General features: G+C 56.2%; 1 protein-coding gene across 2 annotated transcripts; it reads left to right on the top strand.

The window, feature by feature from the left end:
* The first annotated feature begins 5,470 nt into the window (after positions 1–5,470).
* Positions 5,471–17,578, top strand: LOC102090992 (RAC-beta serine/threonine-protein kinase-like). 2 transcript variants are annotated; one of them, XM_065047796.1, is made up of 4 exons: positions 5,471–5,664; positions 12,333–12,407; positions 13,406–13,534; positions 17,428–17,578. In XM_065047796.1, exons 2-4 carry the CDS (start codon positions 12,362–12,364, stop codon positions 17,541–17,543), a joined length of 291 nt encoding a protein of 96 aa, XP_064903868.1. In that variant the 5' UTR covers positions 5,471–5,664; positions 12,333–12,361; the 3' UTR covers positions 17,544–17,578. The 2 variants fall into 2 exon arrangements, with proteins under 2 accessions (XP_064903868.1, XP_064903869.1); XM_065047797.1 differs by lacking the exon at positions 5,471–5,664 and adding an exon at positions 5,722–5,965.
* The last annotated feature ends 449 nt before the right edge of the window (positions 17,579–18,027 follow it).

Genomic DNA, 18,027 nt, shown 5'->3' with positions numbered 1-18,027 from the left:
CCAGGCGTCCGGGCCCCATAGAGTTGACTTTGAAGGGAACCAGGCGTTCGGGCCCCATAGATTTGACCGAGGAGAGACCCAGGCGTCCGGGCCCCATAGATTGAACTGAGGAGGGACCCAGGCGTCCGGGCCCCACAGATTGAACTGAGGATGGACCCAGGCGTCCGGGCCCTATAGATTTGAACGAGCAGGGACCCAGGCGTCCGGCCCCATAGATTTGACCGAGAAGGGACCCAGGCGTCCGGGCCCCATAGAATGTGCAGAGGAGGACCCAGGCGTCCGGGACCCGTAGATTTGACCAAGGAGGGACCCAGGCGTCCGGGCCCCATAGATTGCAGCGAGGAGGGACCCAGGTGTCCGGGCCCGATAGATTGCACAGTGGAGGGACCCAGGCGTCCGGGCCCCATAGATTCTATTGAGGAGGGACCCAGGCGTCCGGGCCCCATAGATTGCACTGAGGAGGGACCCAGGCGTCCGGGCCCCATAGATTTGGCAGAGGAGGGACCCAGGCGTCCGGGCCCCATAGATTGCACTGAGGAGGGACCCAGGCGTCCGGGCGCCATAGATTTGACCGAGGAGGGACCCAGGCGTCCGGGCCCCATAGATTTGACAGAGGAGGGACCCAGGCGTCCGGGCCCCATAGATTGCACTGAGGAGGGACCCAGGCGTCCGGGCCCCATAGATTTGACCAAGGAGGGACCCAGGCGTCCGGGCCCCATAGATTGCACTGAGGATGGACCCAGGCGTCCGGGCCCCATAGATTTGACCGAGGAGGGACCCAGGCGTCCGGGCCCCATAGATTTGACTGAGGAGGACCCAGGCGTCCGGGCCCCATAGATTTGACTGAGGAGGGACCCAGGCGTCCGGGACCCATACATTGCACTGAGGAGGGACCCAGGCGTCCGGGCCCCATAGAGTTGACTTTGAAGGGACCCAGGCGTCCGGGACCCATAGATTGCACTGGGGAGGGACCCAGGCGTTCGGGCCCCATAGATTTGACCAAGGAGGGACCCAGGCGTCCGGGCCCCATAGATTGCACTCAGGAGGGACCCAGGCGTCCGGGCCCCATAGATTTGAACAAGGAGGGACCCAGGCGTCCGGGCCCCATAGATTTGACTAAGGAGGGACCCAGGCGTCCGGGCCCCATAGATTTGACCAAGGAGGGACCCAGGCGTCCGGGCCCCATAGATTGCACTGAGGAGGGACCCAGGCGTCCGGGCCCCATAGATTTGACCAAGGAGGGACCCAGGCATCCGGGCCCCATAGATTTGACAGAGGAGGGACCCAGGCGTCCGGGCCCCATAGATTTGACCGAGGAGGGACCCAGGCGTCCGGGCCCCATATATTGCACTGAGGAGGGACCCAGGCGTCCGGGCCCCATAGATTGCACTGAGAATGGACCCAGGCGTCCGGGCCCCATAGATTTGACTGAGGAGGACCCAGGCGTCCGTGCCCCATAGATTGCACCGAGGAGGGACCCAGGCGTCCGGGCCCCATAGATTGCACTGAGGAGGGACCCAGGCGTCCGGGCCCCATAGATTTGACTGAGGAGGGACCCAGGCGTCCGGGCCCCATAGATTGCACTGAGGAGGGACCCAGGCGTCCGGGCCCCATAGATTGCACTGGGGAGGGACCCAGGCGTCCGGGCCCCATAGATTGCACTGAGGAGGGACCCAGGCGTCCGGGCCCCATAGATTAGACAGAGAAGGGACCCAGGCGTCCGGGCCCCATAGATTGCACTGAGGAGGGACCCAGGCGTCCGGGCCCCATAGATTGGACAGAGAAGGGACCCAGGCGTCCGGGCCCCATAGATTGCACTGAGGAGGGACCCAGGCGTCCGGGCCCCATAGATTTGAACAAGGAGGGACCCAGGCGTCCGGGCCCCATAGATTTGACTAAGGAGGGACCCAGGCGTCCGGGCCCCATAGATTTGACCAAGGAGGGACCCAGGCGTCCGGGCCCCATAGATTGCACTGAGGAGGGACCCAGGCGTCCGGGCCCCATAGAGTTGACAGAGGAGGGACCCAGGCGTCCGGGCCCCATAGATTTGACCGAGGAGGGACCCAGGCGTCCGGGCCCCATATATTGCACTGAGGAGGGACCCAGGCGTCCGGGCCCCATAGATTGCACTGAGAATGGACCCAGGCGTCCGGTCCCCATAGATTTGACTGAGGAGGACCCAGGCGTCCGGGCCCCATAGATTGCACTGAGGAGGGACCCAGGCGTCCGGGCCCCATGGATTGCACTGAGGAGGGACCCAGGCGTCCGGGCCCCATGGATTGCACTGAGGAGGGACCCAGGCGTCCGGGCCCCATAGATTGCACTGAGGAGGGACCCAGGCGTCCGGGCCCCATAGATTTGACCAAGGAGGGACCCAGGCATCCGGGCCCCATAGATTTGACAGAGGAGGGACCCAGGCGTCCGGGCCCCATAGATTTGACAGAGGAGGGACCCAGGCGTCCGGGCCCCATAGATTGGACAGAGAAGGGCCCAGGCGTCCGGGCCCCATAGATTGCACTGAGGAGGGACCCAGGCGTCCGGGCCCCATAGATTTGACTGAGGAGGGACCCAGGCGTCCGGGCCCCATAGATTTGACCGAGGAGGGACCCAGGCGTCCGGGCCCCATAGATTTGACTGAGGAGGGACCCAGGCGTCCGGGCCCCATACATTGCACTGAGGAGGGACCCAGGCGTCCGGGCCCCATAGAGTTGACTTTGAAGGGACCCAGGCGTCCGGGCCCCATAGATTTGACCGAGGAGGGACCCAGGCGTCCGGGCCCCATAGATTTGACCAAGGAGGGACCCAGGCGTCCGGGCCCCATAGATTGCACTGGGAAGGGACCCAGGCGTCCGGGCCCCATAGATTTGACCCAGGAGGGACCCAGGCGTCCGGGACCCATAGATTGCACTGAGGAGGGACCCAGGCGTCCGGGCCCCATAGATTTGACTGATGAGGGACCCAGGGGTCCGGGCCCCATAGATTTGACTGAGAAGGGACCCAGGCGTCCGGGCCCCATAGATTTGACTGATGAGGGACCCAGGCGTCCGGGCCCCATAGATTGCACTGAGGAGGGACCCAGGCGTCCGGGCCCCATAGAATGCACCGAGCATGGACCCAGGCATCCGGGCCCCATAGATTTGACTGAGGAGGGACCCAGGTGTCCGGGCCCCATAGATTGCAGCGAGGAGGGACCCCGGCGTCTGGGCCCCATAGATTTGATCGAGGAGGGACCCAGGCGTCCGGGCCCCATAGATTTGATAAAGGAGGGACCCAGGCGTCCGGGCCCCATAGATTTCACTGAGGAGGGACCCAGGCGTCCGGGCCCCATAGACTGCACGGAGGAGGGACCCAGGCATCCGGGCCCCATGGATTTGACTGAGGAGGGACCCAGGCGTCCGGGCCCCATAGATTGCACTGAGGAGGGACCCAGGCGTCCGGGCCCCATAGATTGCACTGAGGAGGGACCCAGGCGTCCGGGCCCCATAGATTGCACTGAGGAGGGACCCAGGCGTCCGGGCCCCATAGAGTTGACTTTGAAGGGACCCAGGCGTCCGGGACCCATAGATTTGAACCAGGAGGGACCCAGGCGTCCGGGCCCCATAGATTTGACTGACAAGGGACCCAGGCGTCCGGGCCCCATAGATTTGACTGAGGAGGGACCCAGGCGTCCGGCCCCATAGATTTGACCGAGAAGGGACCCAGGCGTCCGGGCCCCATAGATTATTGCACGGAGGAGGGACCCAGGCGTCCGGGCCCCATAGAATGTGCAGAGGAGGACCCAGGAGTCCGGGACCCGTAGATTTGACCAAGGAGGGACCCAGGCGTCCGGGCCCCATAGATTGCAGCGAGGAGGGACCCAGGCGTCCGGGCCCCATAGATTTGACTGAGGAGGGACCCAGGCGTCCGGGCCCCATAGATTGCACTGAGGAGGGACCCAGGCGTCCGGGCCCCATAGATTTGACGAAGGAGGGACCCAGGCGTCCGGGCCCCATAGATTTGACCGAGGAGGGACCCAGGCGTCCGGGCCCCATAGATTTGATTGAGAAGGGACCCAGGCGTCCGGGCCCCATAGATTTGACCAAGGGGGGACCCAGGCGTCCGGGCCCCATAGAGTGCACTGAGGAGGGACCCAGGCGTCCGGGCCCCATAGATTTGACCGAGGGGGGACCCAGGCGTCCGGGCCCCATAGATTTGACCGAGAAGGGACCCAGGCGTCCGGGCCCCATAGATTTGACGGAGGAGGGACCCAGGCGTCCGGGCCCCATAGATTTGACCAAGGAGGGACCCAGGCGTCCGGGCCCCATAGATTGCACTCAGGAGGGACCCAGGCGTCCGGGCCCCATAGATTTGACTGAGGAGGGACCCAGGCGTCCGGGCCCCATAGATTTGACGTAGGAGGGACCCAGGCGTCCGGGCCCCATAGATTTGACCCAGGAGGGACCCAGGCATCCGGGCCCCATAGATTGCACTGACGAGGGACCCAGGCGTCCGGGCCCCATAGATTTGACCGAGGAGGGACCCAGGCGTCCGGACCCCATAGATTTGACCAAGGAGGGACCCAGGCGTCCGGGCCCCATAGATTGCACTGACGAGGGACCCAGGCGTCCGGGCCCCATAGATTTGACCGAGGAGGGACCCAGGCGTCCGGACCCCATAGATTTGACCAAGGAGGGACCCAGGCGTCCGGGCCCCAGAGATTGCACTGAGGAGGGATCCAGGCGTCCGGGCCCCGTAGATTTGACCGAGGAGGGACCCAGGCGTCCGGGACCCATAGATTGCACTGACGAGGGACCCAGGCGTCCGGGACCCATAGATTTGAACCAGGAGGGACCCAGGCGTCCGGGCCCCATAGATTTGACCGAGGAGGGACCCAGGCGTCCGGGCCCCATAGACTGCACTGAGGAGGGACCCAGGCGTCCGGGAAAGGAACCCAGGAGTTCGGGCGGGGACTCAGTTTAGGAGGGACCCAGGAGTTCGGGAGGGACCCAGGAGTTCGGGAGAGGGACCCAGGCGTCCGGGAAACGTGACCTAGGCGGCTGTGCGATCCCTCTGCTCGGCCCCGCCCCCCTCCGCCTCACCCCGCCCCTTCCCTTCCCTTGGCCACGCCCCCTGTCCTTTTCCCCGTCGCCCTCCCCTTGTCCCCGCCCCTTCCCCTTGTCCCCGCCTCCCTCTCCTTGTCCACGCCCCCTCCCCTTGTCCCCGCCCCCTCCCCTTGGCCCCGCAGCATCCCCTTGTCCCCGCCCCTTCTCCTTATCCCCGCCCCCCTCCCCTTGTACCCGCCCCTTCCCTCCCCTTGGCCACGCCCCGAACGTCACCTCCCCTTTTCCCTGTCGCCCTCCCCTTGTCCCCGCCCCTTGCCCTTGTCCCCGCCCCCCTCCCCTTGTCCCCGCCCCTTCCCGCCCCCTCCGCGCCTGCGCCGCGCGGTCTCCCCGGAGCCGAGCGGGCTCCGTCCCTCTCCGCCTCCCCCCCCTTTTTCCCCCCCCCCACCCACCCACCCACCGCCGGTTTGCGGGTTCGAATCCCCCCGTAGCCGCGTTTTCCCGCCGCCCCCTCGGAGCGCGGGGCCGTGCGGGAGCGCTGCGTGCGGGGCAACGCGGGCCGGGAGCCCCCGGCGCCCCCGGGATGCGTGAGGGCGGCCGGCCGGGCCTGCGGCGGCCATGACAGGTGAGGAAGCAGCGCCGCGCCCCCCCCACCCCCCCTTTCCAACTTACAATGGGCTCGTCCGGCAGGAAGCGCTTCCCTCCATAGACCCCGGGAGGCGGCGGTTTTATCAACTATTTTGCGCTATAACGCTTCAAAAGAGGCGTTTCTCCCCAAAAGGGCTGTGGGGGGGTGTACTCACCATCCCTTTAGGGGGTTAAAAGGCGTTTAGGCGCGGTTTAAGGGCGCGGTTTAGCGCTGGTTGTGGTTGGAGTCCGCTGGCTTGCGGTGGTTTGGTCGCGAAGCGGCATGAGTTGTGATAAATGTAAGTTATGCCGTTTACGTTATTGTTTTCGGAATAATAAGGGGTCAAAACGCGCCGTTTTGGTTGCAGCCCCCCCCATCCCCCCCCACCTCCGTGGCGCGGAATGGACTCGCCCGGCTCCTGAGGCGCCGCGGGGACTGAACCATCTGCGGAGGAGGGTGGGGGGGAACACACTCCCCCCATAGGGTTGAATGGAGTGCCCGGGTCCTGAGGGGCCGCGGGGAACGAACCATTCGCAGAGGAGGGAGGGGGGGAACACACCCCCCCCCCCAATACTCCCCCCATAGGGTTGAATGGAGTGCCCGGGTCCTGAGGGGCCGCGGGACTGAACCATCCGCGGAGGAGGGTGGGGGGGAACACCTCCCCCCCCCATACTCCCCCCATAGGGTTGAATGGAGTGCCCGGCTGCCCCCCCCACCCCCCCCCTAATGCGCCGGCCCGCAGCGCTGGGGGAGCTGGGGGGAATGTACCACCCGCAGCCGGCGGGGGGGGACGCACCATTATAATGGGGAGGGGGGGGACTGGGAGAACTGGAGGGGGCGCTGTCACCTTTGGGTGCTGGGAAAGGGGGGGTTGATGGAGACACCCCCACAGTGTCCCCATTGGGTGATCCCAAGCAGCACGACTAATTGGCCAAGCTAATTAAAGGTGACTTAATAATAATTAACGAAGCGGAGACGTGAACGGAGGTAAAATGGGGAGAAATGGGGGAAATTGGGGAGAATTGGGGAAATTTGGGAAAAATTTGGGAAAATTTGGAAAAGTTTGAAAAAAATTGGAAAATGTGGAAAATTTTGGAAAATGTTGAAAAATTTTGGGGAAATGTGGAAAATTTTGGGGAAATGTTGAAAATTTTTGGGGAAATTTGGAAAATGTTGGAAAATTTGGAAAAACTGGAAAGTTTTGGGAAATTTGGAAAATTACAGAAAATTTTGGAAAAAATTGAAAATATTGGGAAATTATTGAAAATTTTGGAAAATTTGGTAAATTACAGAAAATTTTGGAAAATTTTGAAGAATTGGGAAATTACGCAAAATTTTGGAAAATTACAGAAAATTTTGGGAAATTTTGAAAATGTTGGGAAATTATTGAAAATTTTGGAAAATTTGGAAAATTACAGAAAATTTTGGAAAATTTTGAAAAAAAGGGAAATTTCAAAAAATTTTGGAAAATTACAGAAAATTTTGGAAAATTTTGAAAAACTTGGGAAATGTTGGAAAAATTTGACACATTTGGAAAATGTTGGAAAATTTGGGAAATAATGGGAAATTTGGAAAAAATGGAACATTTCAGAACATTTGGGAAAATTTGGGAAATTTTGGAATATTTTGGACAATTTTGCAATAATTGGGAAAATTTTGAATCATTTTGGAAAATTCTGAAGAATTGGAGGAAAAAGGAAATTTTGGGTAATTATGAAAATCTGGAAATTTTGAGAAATGTTGAAAATTTTGGGAAATTTTGATAAATTGTGGAAAATTTTGATAAATTTGTAAATTTTTGATAAATTTTGGAAAATTTTGATAAATTTGTAAATTTTTGATAAATTTTGGAAAATTTTGATAAATTTGTAAATTTTTGATAAATTTTGAAACATTTTGGAAAGTTTTTGAAAACTGGAAGATCTTGTAAAAATTTGAAAAATTTGAAAATTTTGAAAGTTTTTGTTAAATTTTGATAAATTTTGAGCAGTTTGGGGAAATTTTGGAAAAATTTGTTGAATTTGGGGAAATTTTGATAAATTTTGGACAATTGGAAAATTTTGGAAAAATTTGGGAATTTTGATGAAATTTGGGAATATTTTACATTGGAAAATTTTGTTAAATTTTTGGAAAGTTTTGATAAATTGTGGTTATTTCTGTTAAATTTTGGAAAATTCTGTTAAGTTTTGGAAAATTCTGTTTAATTTTAGAGAATTTGGAAAAAATTTTGAAATTTGATAAATTTGGGGAAAATTCTGTTAAATTTTGGAAACTGATAAATTTTGGGAAAAATAATAAATTTTGGAAAATTTAATTAAAATCTGTGAAAAAAATGGAAAATTCTGTGAAAATTTGGAAAATTTCAATTAATTTTGGAGAGTTTTGGAAAATTTAGGGAAATTTTGATAAATGTTGATAAATTTTCAAATATTTTGGGAAAAATTGGAAAATGTTCCTAAATTTGGTGGAAATTTGGGGAATTCAGAAAAATTTGGGAAAAAATTGATAAATTTGGGAAAAAATTGATGAATTTTTTTGAAAAATGATAATTTTTGGGAAAATGATGATAAATTTTGTAAAATTTTTGATAAATTTTGGTAAAAGTTGAGAAATTTTGGAAAATGTTGCGAAATGTTGGGAAATTTTTGATCAATTTTGCGTAACACTGATAAATTTTATTAAATTTTTGATCCCCTTTGGTAAATTTTGGAAAAGTTTTGACATATTTTGGCAAATGTTGATAAATATAAAATTCTGGGTAAATTTTGGAAAATCTTGATAAGTTTTGGAAAATCTTGATAAATTTTGGAAAAATTTTGAAAATTTTGGAAAAAGTTTGAAAATTTTGAAAAAAATGAAAAAATTTGGAAAAAAAATTTGAAAAAATTTGGAAAAATTTTGAAAATTTTGGAAAAATTTTGATACATTTTGGAAAATTTTTGAAAAAATTTGATAAATTTTGGAAAATTTTTGTTAAATTCTGGAAAATGTTGGGAAACTTTTGATCAATGTTGGGAAACGTTGGTGAATGTTGGGAAGCGTTGGGAAGTGTTGGGAACATTGGGAACATTGGGAACCATTGGTGGACGTTGGGAAGTGTTGGGAAGGGTTGGGAAACATTGGGAAGCGTTGGGAAAAGTTGGGAAACGTTGGTAAGTGTTGGTGAACGTTGGGAAGTGTTGGGGAACATTTGGAACATTGGGAACCATTGGTGGACATTGGGAAGTGTTGGGGAACATTGGGAAATGTTGGGGAACATGGGGAAATGTTGGTAAGTGTTGGTGAATGTTGGGAAACGTTGGGAAACGTTGTTAAATGTTGGGAAACGTTAAATGTTGGGAAACGTTGGGAAGTGTTGGTGAACATTGGGAAGTGTTGGTGAACATTGGGAAGTGTTGGGAAACATTGGGAAGTGTTGGAGAACGTTGGGGAACATTGGGAACATTGGGAAGTGTTGGGAACATTGGGAACATTGGGAACCATTGGTGGACGTTGGGAAGTGTTGAGAAGGGTTGGGAAACGTTGGGAAAGGTTGGGAAGTGTTGGTGAACGTTGGAAGTGTTGGGAAGTGTTGGGAAACGTTGGGAAGTGTTGGGAAACGTTGGGAAGTGTTGGGAAACGTTGGGAAGTGTTGGGAAACGTTGGGAAGTGTTGGGAAACGTGGGGAAACATTGGGGAATGTTGGGAAGTGTTGGGAAACGTTGTCAAACATTGGGAAACATTGGGGAACGTTGGGAAGTGTCGGGAAGTGTTGGGGAACGTTGGGAAACGTTGGGAAACATTGGGAAGTGTTGGTGAGCGTTGGTGAACATTGGGGACCATTGGGAACCATCGGTGGACGTTGGGAAGTGTTGAGAAGGGTTGGGAAACATTGGGAAACGTTGGCAAAGGTTGGGAAACGTTGGTGGATGTTGGTGAACGTTGGAAGTGTTGGGAAACATTGGTGAACGTTGGGAAACGTTGTCAAACGTTGGGAAACATTGGGGAACGTTGGGAAGTGTTGGGAAACGTTGGGAAGTGTTGGGAAACGTTGTCAAACATTGGGAACCATTAGGGAACATTGGGAAGTGTTGGGAAACGTTGGGAAGTGTTGGGAAATGTGGGGAAACATGGGGAAATGTTGGGAAGTGTTGGGAAGTGTTGGGAAACGTCAAACATTGGGAAACATTGGGGAACGTTGGGAAGTGTTGGGAAACATTGGGGAACGTTGGGAAGTGTTGGGAAGTGTTGGGAAACGTTGTCAAACATTGAGAAACATTGGGGAACGTTGGGAAGTGTTGGGAAACATGGGGAAACATTGGGGAATGTTGGGAAGTGTTGGGAAACGTTGTCAAACATTGGGAACCATTGGTGGACGTTGGGAAGTGTTGGGAAGTGTTGGGAAACGTTGTCAAACATTGGGAAACATTGGGGAACGTTGGGAAGTGTCGGGAAATGTTGGTAAGTGTTGGTGAACATTGGGAAACGTTGTCAAACATTGGGGAACGTTGGGAAGTGTTGGGAAACATTGGGAAGTGTTGGGAAACGTTGGGGAGCATTGGGAAACATTGGTGAGTGTTGTTAAATGTTGGGAAACATTGGGAAGCGTTGGTGAACATTGGTGAATGTTGGGAAGTGTTGGTGAACGTTGGTGAACATTGGGGAGCATTGGGAACCATTGGTGGACGTTGGGAAGTGTTGAGAAGGGTTGGGAAACATTGGGAAGTGTTGGGAAAGGTTGGGAAACGTTGGTGAGTGTTGGTGAATGTGGGGAAACATGGGGAAATGTTGGTAAGTGTTGGTGAACATTGGGAAACGTTGGGAAACATTGGGGAACGTTGGGAAGTGTTGGGAAACATTGGGAAATGTTGGGAAACGTTGGGGAACATTGGGAACATTGGGAACCATTGGTGGACGTTGGGAAGTGTTGGGAAGGGTTGGGAACCATTGGGAAACGTTGGCAAAGGTTGGGAAACGTTGGGGAGTGTTGGGAAACGTTGGGAAACGTTGGTAAATGTTGGGAAACATGGGGGAATGTTGGGAAGTGTTGGGAAACGTTGGGGAACGTTGGGAAGTGTTGGGAAACGTTGGGAAACGTGGGGAAACATTGGGGAATGTTGGGAAGTGTTGGGAAACGTCAAACATTGGGAAACATTGGGAAACATTGGGGAACGTCGGGAAGTGTCGGAAAGTGTTGGAAAGTGTTGGGAAACGTTGGGAAGTGTTGGGAAGTGTTGGGAAACGTTGGGAAGTGTTGGGAAACGTTGGGAAACATGGGGAAATGTTGGGAAGTGTTGGGAAGTGTTGGGAAACGTCAAACATTGGGAAACATTGGGGAACATTGGGAAGTGTCGGGAAACGTTGGGAAGTGTTGGGAAACATTGGGAAGTGCTGGGAAACGTGGGGAAACATTGGGAAGTGTTGGGAAACATTGTCAAACATTGGGAACCATTGGGGAACGTTGGGAAATGTTGGGAAGCGTTGGGGAACGTTGGGAAATGTTGGGAAGTGTTGGTGAACATTGGGAAACGTCAAACATTGGGAAACATTGGGGAACATTGGGAAGTGTTGGGGAACATTGGGAAACATTGGGGAATGTTGGGAAGTGTTGGGAAGTGTTGGGAAGCGTTGGTGAACGTTGGGAAATGTTGGTAAGTGTTGGTGAACATTGGGAAACGTTGTCAAACATTGGGAACCATTGGGGAACGTTGGGAAGTGTTGGGAAACGTTGGGAAGTGTTGGGGAACGTTGGGAAACGTTGGGAAGTGTTGGGAAACATTGGGAAACATTGGGGAACGTTGGGAAGTGTTGGGGAACGTTGTCAAACATTGGGAACCATTGGTGGACGTTGGGAAGTGTTGGGAAGGGTTGGGAAACATTGGGAAGTGTTGGGAAATGTTGGTGGATGTTGGTGAACGTTGGAAGTGTTGGGAAACGTTGGGAAGTGTTGGGAAACGTTGGGAAACATGGGGAAATGTTGGGAAGTGTTGGGAAGTGTTGGGAAACGTTGTCAAACATTGGGAAACGTTGGGAAGTGTTGGGAAACATTGGGAAACATTGTGAAACGTTGTCAAACGTTGGGAAACATTGGGGAACGTTGGGAAGTGTTGGGAAACGTTGGGGAACGTTGGGAAGTGTTGGGAAACGTTGGGGAACGTTGGGAAGTGTTGGGAAGTGTTGGGAAACGTTGGGAAGTGTTGGGAAACGTGGGGAAACATTGGGGAATGTTGGGAAGTGTTGGGAAACGTCAAACATTGGGAACCATTGGGGAACGTTGGGAAGTGTTGGTGAACGTTGGGAAGTGTTGGGAAGTGTTGGGGAACGTTGGGAAGTGTTGGGAAACGTTGGGGAACGTTGGGAAGTGTTGGGAAACGTTGGGGAACGTTGGGAAGTGTTGGGAAACGTTGGGGAACGTTGGGAAACGTTGGGAAGTGTTGGGAAACGTTGGGAAGTGTTGGGAAACATTGGGAAACATTGGGAAGGTTGGGAAGTGTTGGGAAACGTTGTCAAACATTGGGAAACATTGGGGAACGTTGGGAAGTGTCGGGAAACGTTGGGAAGTGTTGGGAAACATTGGGAAACATTGGGGAACGCTGGGAAGTGTTGGGGAAGGTTGGGAAGTGTTGGTGAGGGTTGGGGAGCGTTGGTGACTGTTGGCCAGCATTGAGTGTTCCCATTGGCTGCAGGCCGGTAGCCGGCGCGTGCCGCGGGCGCCATGGCGGAGCCGTGGGTGGTGAAGGAGGGCTGGCTGCACAAGAGAGGTGAGCGCCCCACCCCCGCCCATTAACACCCGCGTTAATTGGCGCCGGCTGCAAACCCTTCCGGGGCGCCATTTCCCCTTCCTCTTCCCCTTTTCCTCTTCCCCTTTCCCTCTTCCCCTTTCCCTCTTCCCCTTTTCTCCCTCTTCCCCTTTTCTCCCTCTTCCCCTTTTCTCCCTCTTCCCCTTTTCTCCCTCTTCCCCCTTTCTCCCTTTCCCCCTTTTCTCCCTTTCCCCCTTTTCTCCCTTTCCCCCCTTTCCCCCTTTCCCCCTTTTCCCCCTTTTCCCCCTTTTCCCCCTTTTCCCCCTTTTCCCCCTTTTCCCCCTTTTCCCCCTTTTCCCCCTTTTCCCCCTTTTCCCCCTTTTCCCCCTTTTCCCCCTTTTCCCCCTTTTCCCCCTTTTCCCCCTTTTCCCCCTTTTCCCCCTTTTCCCCCTTTTCCCCCTTTTCCCCCTTTTCCCCTTCCCCTTTCCTTCTTCCCTTTCCCCTTTTCCCCCTTTTCCTTTTTCCCCCTTTTCACCCCCATTTCCCCCCCATTTCCCCCAAAACGCCCCATTTCCCCCCCCATTTCCCCCCTCCAAAACCCTCCATTTCCCCCCATTTCCCTCCAAATGCCCCATTTCCCCCCAAACCCCCCATTTCCCCCCCATTTCCCGTCCAAACGCCCCACTTCCCCCCCATTTCCCCCCATTTCCCCCCATTTCCCCCCCAAAACCCCCCATTTCCCCCCCAATATCCCCCATTTCCCCCCAATATCCCCCATTTCCCCCCCAATACCCCCCATTTCCCCCCATTTCCTCCCCATTTCCCCCCCAAACCCCCCATTTCCGCCCCCATTTCCCGTCCAAACGCCCCACTTCCCCCCATTTCCCCCCCATTTCCCCCCCATTTCCCCCCCATTTCCCCCCATTTCCTCCCCATTTCCCCCCATTTCCCCCCATTTCCTCCCCATTTCCCCCCCATTTCCCCCCCAAACGCCCCATTTCCCCCCATTTCCCTGGCAGGGGAATACATCAAGACGTGGCGGCCGCGCTACTTCCTGCTCAAGAGCGACGGCTCCTTCGTGGGGTACAGGGAGCGGCCCGAGACGGCCGAGCACGGGCTGCCCCCCCTCAACAACTTCTCTGTGGCCGGTACGGGAAGCGGGAAGTGGGGGCGGGAAGTGGGAAGTGGGGGCGGGAAATGGGGGATGGGGATGGGAGATGATGAGGATGGGAAATGATGGGGATGGGAAATGATGGGGATGGGAAATGGGAAATGGGGATGGGAGATGGGAAATGGGGATGGGAGATCGGAAATGGGGATGGGGGATGGGAAATGGGGATGGGGGATGGGAAATGGGAAATGAGGATGGGAAATGGGGATAGGAAATGGGAAATGGGGATGGGGGATGGGAAATGGGGATGGGGGATGGGAAATGGGGATGGGAGATCGGAAATGGGGATGGGAAATTGGGATAGGAAATGGGGATGGGAGATGGGAAATGGGGATGGGAAATGGGGATGGGAAATGGGGATGGGAAATGGGGATGGGAAATGGGAAATGGGGACGGGAAATGGGAAATGGGGATGGGAGATAAGAAATGGGGATGGGAAAGGGGGATGGGAAATGGGAAAGGGGGATGGGGAATAGGAAAGGGGGGTGGGAAATAGGAAAGGGGGATGGGAAATGGGGATGGGGGATGGGAAATGGGGATGGGAAATAGGAAATGGGGATGGGAAATGGGGATGGGGGATGGGAAATGGGGATGGGGGATGGGAAATGGGAAATGGGGATGGGAAATAGGAAATGGAGATGGGGAATAGGAAATGGAGATGGGGAATAGGAAATGGAGAATAGGAAATGGGGATGGGAATAGGAAATGGGGATAGCAAATAGGAAATGGGGATGGGAGATAGGGAATGGGGATGGGAAATACGGAATGGGGTGGGAAATGGGGATGGGAAATAGGAAATGGGGATGTGAGATAGGAAATGGGGATGGGAAATAGGGAATGGGGCTCAGAAATGGGGATAGGAAATAGGAAATGGGGATAGGAAATAGGAAATGGGGATAGGAAATAGGGATGGAAATGGGAAGTGAGGAGGGAAACGGGATGGGAAATGGGGTATGGGAATGGGGAAGGGAACAGGAAATGGGGATGGGAAATGGGAAATAGGAAGTGGGGCTGGGAAATGGGGATGTGAATGGGAAGTGGGGATGGAAATGGGAAATGGGGGTGGGGGATGGGAAATGGGAAAAATTGGGAAAGATGAAAAATTGGGGGAAATTTGGGAATATTGAAAATTGGGGAAAAATGGAAAATTGGGAAAAAGAAAAATTGCTGAAAGAGCAAAACCTGGAAAAATGGGAAAAATGATGGAAATTGGGGAAATAGTGAAAACTCGGGAACGAAGGAAAAAGTGGCAAGAAAATGGAATTTGGGACAAAATCGAAATGAGACCAAAATAAAAAGGCGGGAACAAACTTGAAAATTGGGGGAAAAATCAAACTTGGGGAGTTTTGAAAATGGAAATTTTGAAAATGAATCTAATTCTTGGAAACAATTCCCCAAATTCCCTCCCCTCCCATCCCCCACCCATCCCCATCCCCCACCCATCCCCACCCATCCCCCCCATCCATCCCCCAACACCCTCCACCCATCCCCATCCCCCATCCCCATCCCCCATCCCCATCCCCCATCCCCATCCCCCATCCCCATCCCCCATCCCCATCCCCCATCCCCCATCCCCCCACCCATCCCCCCACCCATCCCCCCACCCATCCCCCCACCCATCCCCCCCCCATCCCCCCCATCCCCCCCCATCCCCCCCCACCCATCCCCATCCCCCCCATACCCCCCCATTCCCCCCCATTCCCCCCCATCCCCCCCCATCCCCCCCCATCCCCCCCCACCCATCCCCATCCCCCCCATACCCCCCCATTCCCCACCCATCCCCCACCCATCCCCCACCATTCCCATCCCCCACCCATCCCCCCCATCCCCCACCCATATACCCCCCCATCCCCCACCCATCCCCATCCCCCACCTATCCCCCACCCATCCCCCACCCATCCCCCACCCATCCCCCCACCCATCCCCCCACCCATCCCCCCACCCATCCCCCCATCCATCCCCCCCCATCCCCCCCCATCCCCCCCCATCCCCATCCCCCACCCATCCCCCCACCCATTCCCCCCATCCCCCCCATCCCCCACCCATATTACCCCCCCATCCCCCCCCATCCCCCCCATCCCCCACCCATCCCCCCCCCATATACCCCCCCATCCCCCCCATCCCCCACCCATCCCCCCCCATCCCCCACCCATATACCCCCCCATCCCCCCCATCCCCCACCCATCCCCCACCCATCCCCCCACCCATCCCCCACCCATCCCCATCCCCCCCATCCCCCCCATCCCCCCCATCCCCCCATCCCCCACCCATCCCCCACCCATCCCCCACCCATCCCCATCCCCCCCATCCCCCCCATCCCCCACCCATCCCCCACCCATCCCCCCACCCATCCCCCACCCATCCCCCCACCCATCCCCCACCCATCCCCATCCCCCCCATCCCCCCCATCCCCCACCCATCCCCCACCCATCCCCATCCCCCACCCATCCCCCTCCACCCCCCCCATCCCCCCCATCCCCCACCCATCCCCACCCATTCCCCCCCATCCCCCCGCACCCATCCCCATCCACCCCATCCCCCCCCATCCCCCACCCATCCCCCCATCCATCCCCCCCATCTCCCACCCATCCCCATCCCCCCCCCATTCCCCCCCCATTCCCACCCATTCCCACCCATCCCCCACCCATCCCCATCCCCGACCCATCCCCCCACCCATTCCCCCCATCCCCCCATCCCCCACCCATATACCCCCCCATCCCCCCCCATCCCCAACCATCCCCATCCCCCACCCATCCCCCCATCCATCCCCCCCCCATCCCCCACCCATCCCCATCCCCCACCCATCCCCCACCTATCCCCATCCCCCCATCCCCCACCCATCCCCAACCATTCCCCCCCATCCCCCCCACCCATCCCCATCCCCCCCATCCCCCACCCATCCCCCCCACCCACCCCGCCCCCATCCCCCACCCATCCCCCTCCATCCGCCCCCACCCATCCCCCCCATCCCCCACCCATCTCCATCCCCCACCCATCCCCCCATCCATCGCCCCCCACCCCCCACCCATCCCCATCCCCCACCCATCCCCCCACCCACCCCGCCCCCATCCCCCACCCATCCCCCTCCATCCCCCCCCACCCATCCCCCCCATCCCCCACCCATCCCCCCATCCATCGCCCCCCATCCCCCACCCATCCCCATCCCCCCACCCATCCCCCCATCCATCCCCCATCCCCCCCCATCCCCCAACCATCCCCATCCCCCCCACCCATCCCCCACCCATCCCCCACCCATCCCCATCCCATCCCCATCCCCCACCCATCCCCCACCCATCCCCATCCCCCCACCCATCCCTCCACCCATTTCCCCCCATCCCCCCCAATCCCCCCCATCCCCCACCCATATACCCCCCCATCCCCCACCCATCCCCATCCCCCACCCATCCCCACCCATTCCCCCCCATCCCCCCCCACCCATCCCCATCCCCATCCCCCCATCCCTCACCCATCCCCCCCATCCCCATCCCCCCCCATCCCCCCATCCCCCACCCTTCCCCCCATCCCCCCCATCCCCCCCCATGCCCCTCATCCCCCCCCATCGCCCACCCATCCCCCGACCCATCCCCTGCCCCACACCTGTGCCCCACACCCTGTGCCCCCATCCCTGCCCCACACCCTGTGCCCCCATCCCTGCCCCACACCCTGTGCCCCACATCCCCCTATCCCATTCCCCCCCCAACTCCCCTGCCCACATCCCCTGCCCACATCCCCCTATCCTGTGCCCCCCATCCCTGCCCCCCACATCCCCTGCCCCCCACATCCCCTGCCCCCCATCCCTGCCCCCCATCCCTGCCCCCCATCCCTGCCCCACACCCTGTGCCCCCCACCCCGTGCCCCCTTGGTGCGCAGAGTGCCAGCTGATGCGCACGGAGCGCCCGCGCCCCAACACGTTTGTGATCCGCTGCCTGCAGTGGACGACGGTCATCGAGAGAACCTTCCACGTCGAGTCCCCCCACCAGCGGTAACGGCCCCGCGGCGCCCCGAAACCCCCCAAAATCACCCCAAATCCACCCAAAATCGCCCAAAACCGCCCAAATCCGCCCAAAATGTCCCCAAAACCGCCCAAATCCGCCCAAAATCCACCCAAAACCGCCCAAAATGGGCCCAAAATGTCCCCAAATCCACCCAAAACTGCCCCATATCCACCCAAAACCGCCTGAAATGGGCCCAAAACATCCCCAAATCCACTAAAAACGTCCCTGAATCCACCCAAAAGCACCTGAAATGGGCCCAAAATGTCCCCAAAACCACCCAAAATCCACTGAAAACCGCCCAAAATTCACCCAAATCCACCCAAAACCGCCCAAAATGTCCCCAAAACCGCCCAAAACCGCCCAAATCCACCCAAAATGTCCCCAAATCCGCCCAAAATCCACCCAAAACCGCCTGAAATGGGCCCCAAATGTCCCCAAATCCACCCAAAATGTCCCCAAATCCACCCAAAACGTC

Source organism: Columba livia, unplaced genomic scaffold (assembly GCF_036013475.1).
Source record: "Columba livia isolate bColLiv1 breed racing homer unplaced genomic scaffold, bColLiv1.pat.W.v2 Scaffold_133, whole genome shotgun sequence".
In the NCBI taxonomy this organism is placed as follows: Eukaryota; Metazoa; Chordata; class Aves; order Columbiformes; family Columbidae; genus Columba; species Columba livia.
The sequence above is the reverse complement of the archived record's forward strand: the minus strand, read 5'-3'. Positions and strand labels throughout refer to the sequence as shown.

Bases quoted from the DNA above. Each gene is read 5' to 3' on its own strand.
- LOC102090992 (XM_065047796.1), top strand. From the start codon at position 12,362: ATGGCGGAGCCGTGGGTGGTGAAGGAGGGCTGGCTGCACAAGAGAG. The intron at 12,408-13,405 runs GTGAGCGCCCCA...TTTCCCTGGCAG, and splicing joins GGGCTGGCTGCACAAGAGAG to GGGAATACATCAAGACGTGG. The intron at 13,535-17,427 runs GTACGGGAAGCG...CTTGGTGCGCAG, and splicing joins CAACAACTTCTCTGTGGCCG to AGTGCCAGCTGATGCGCACG.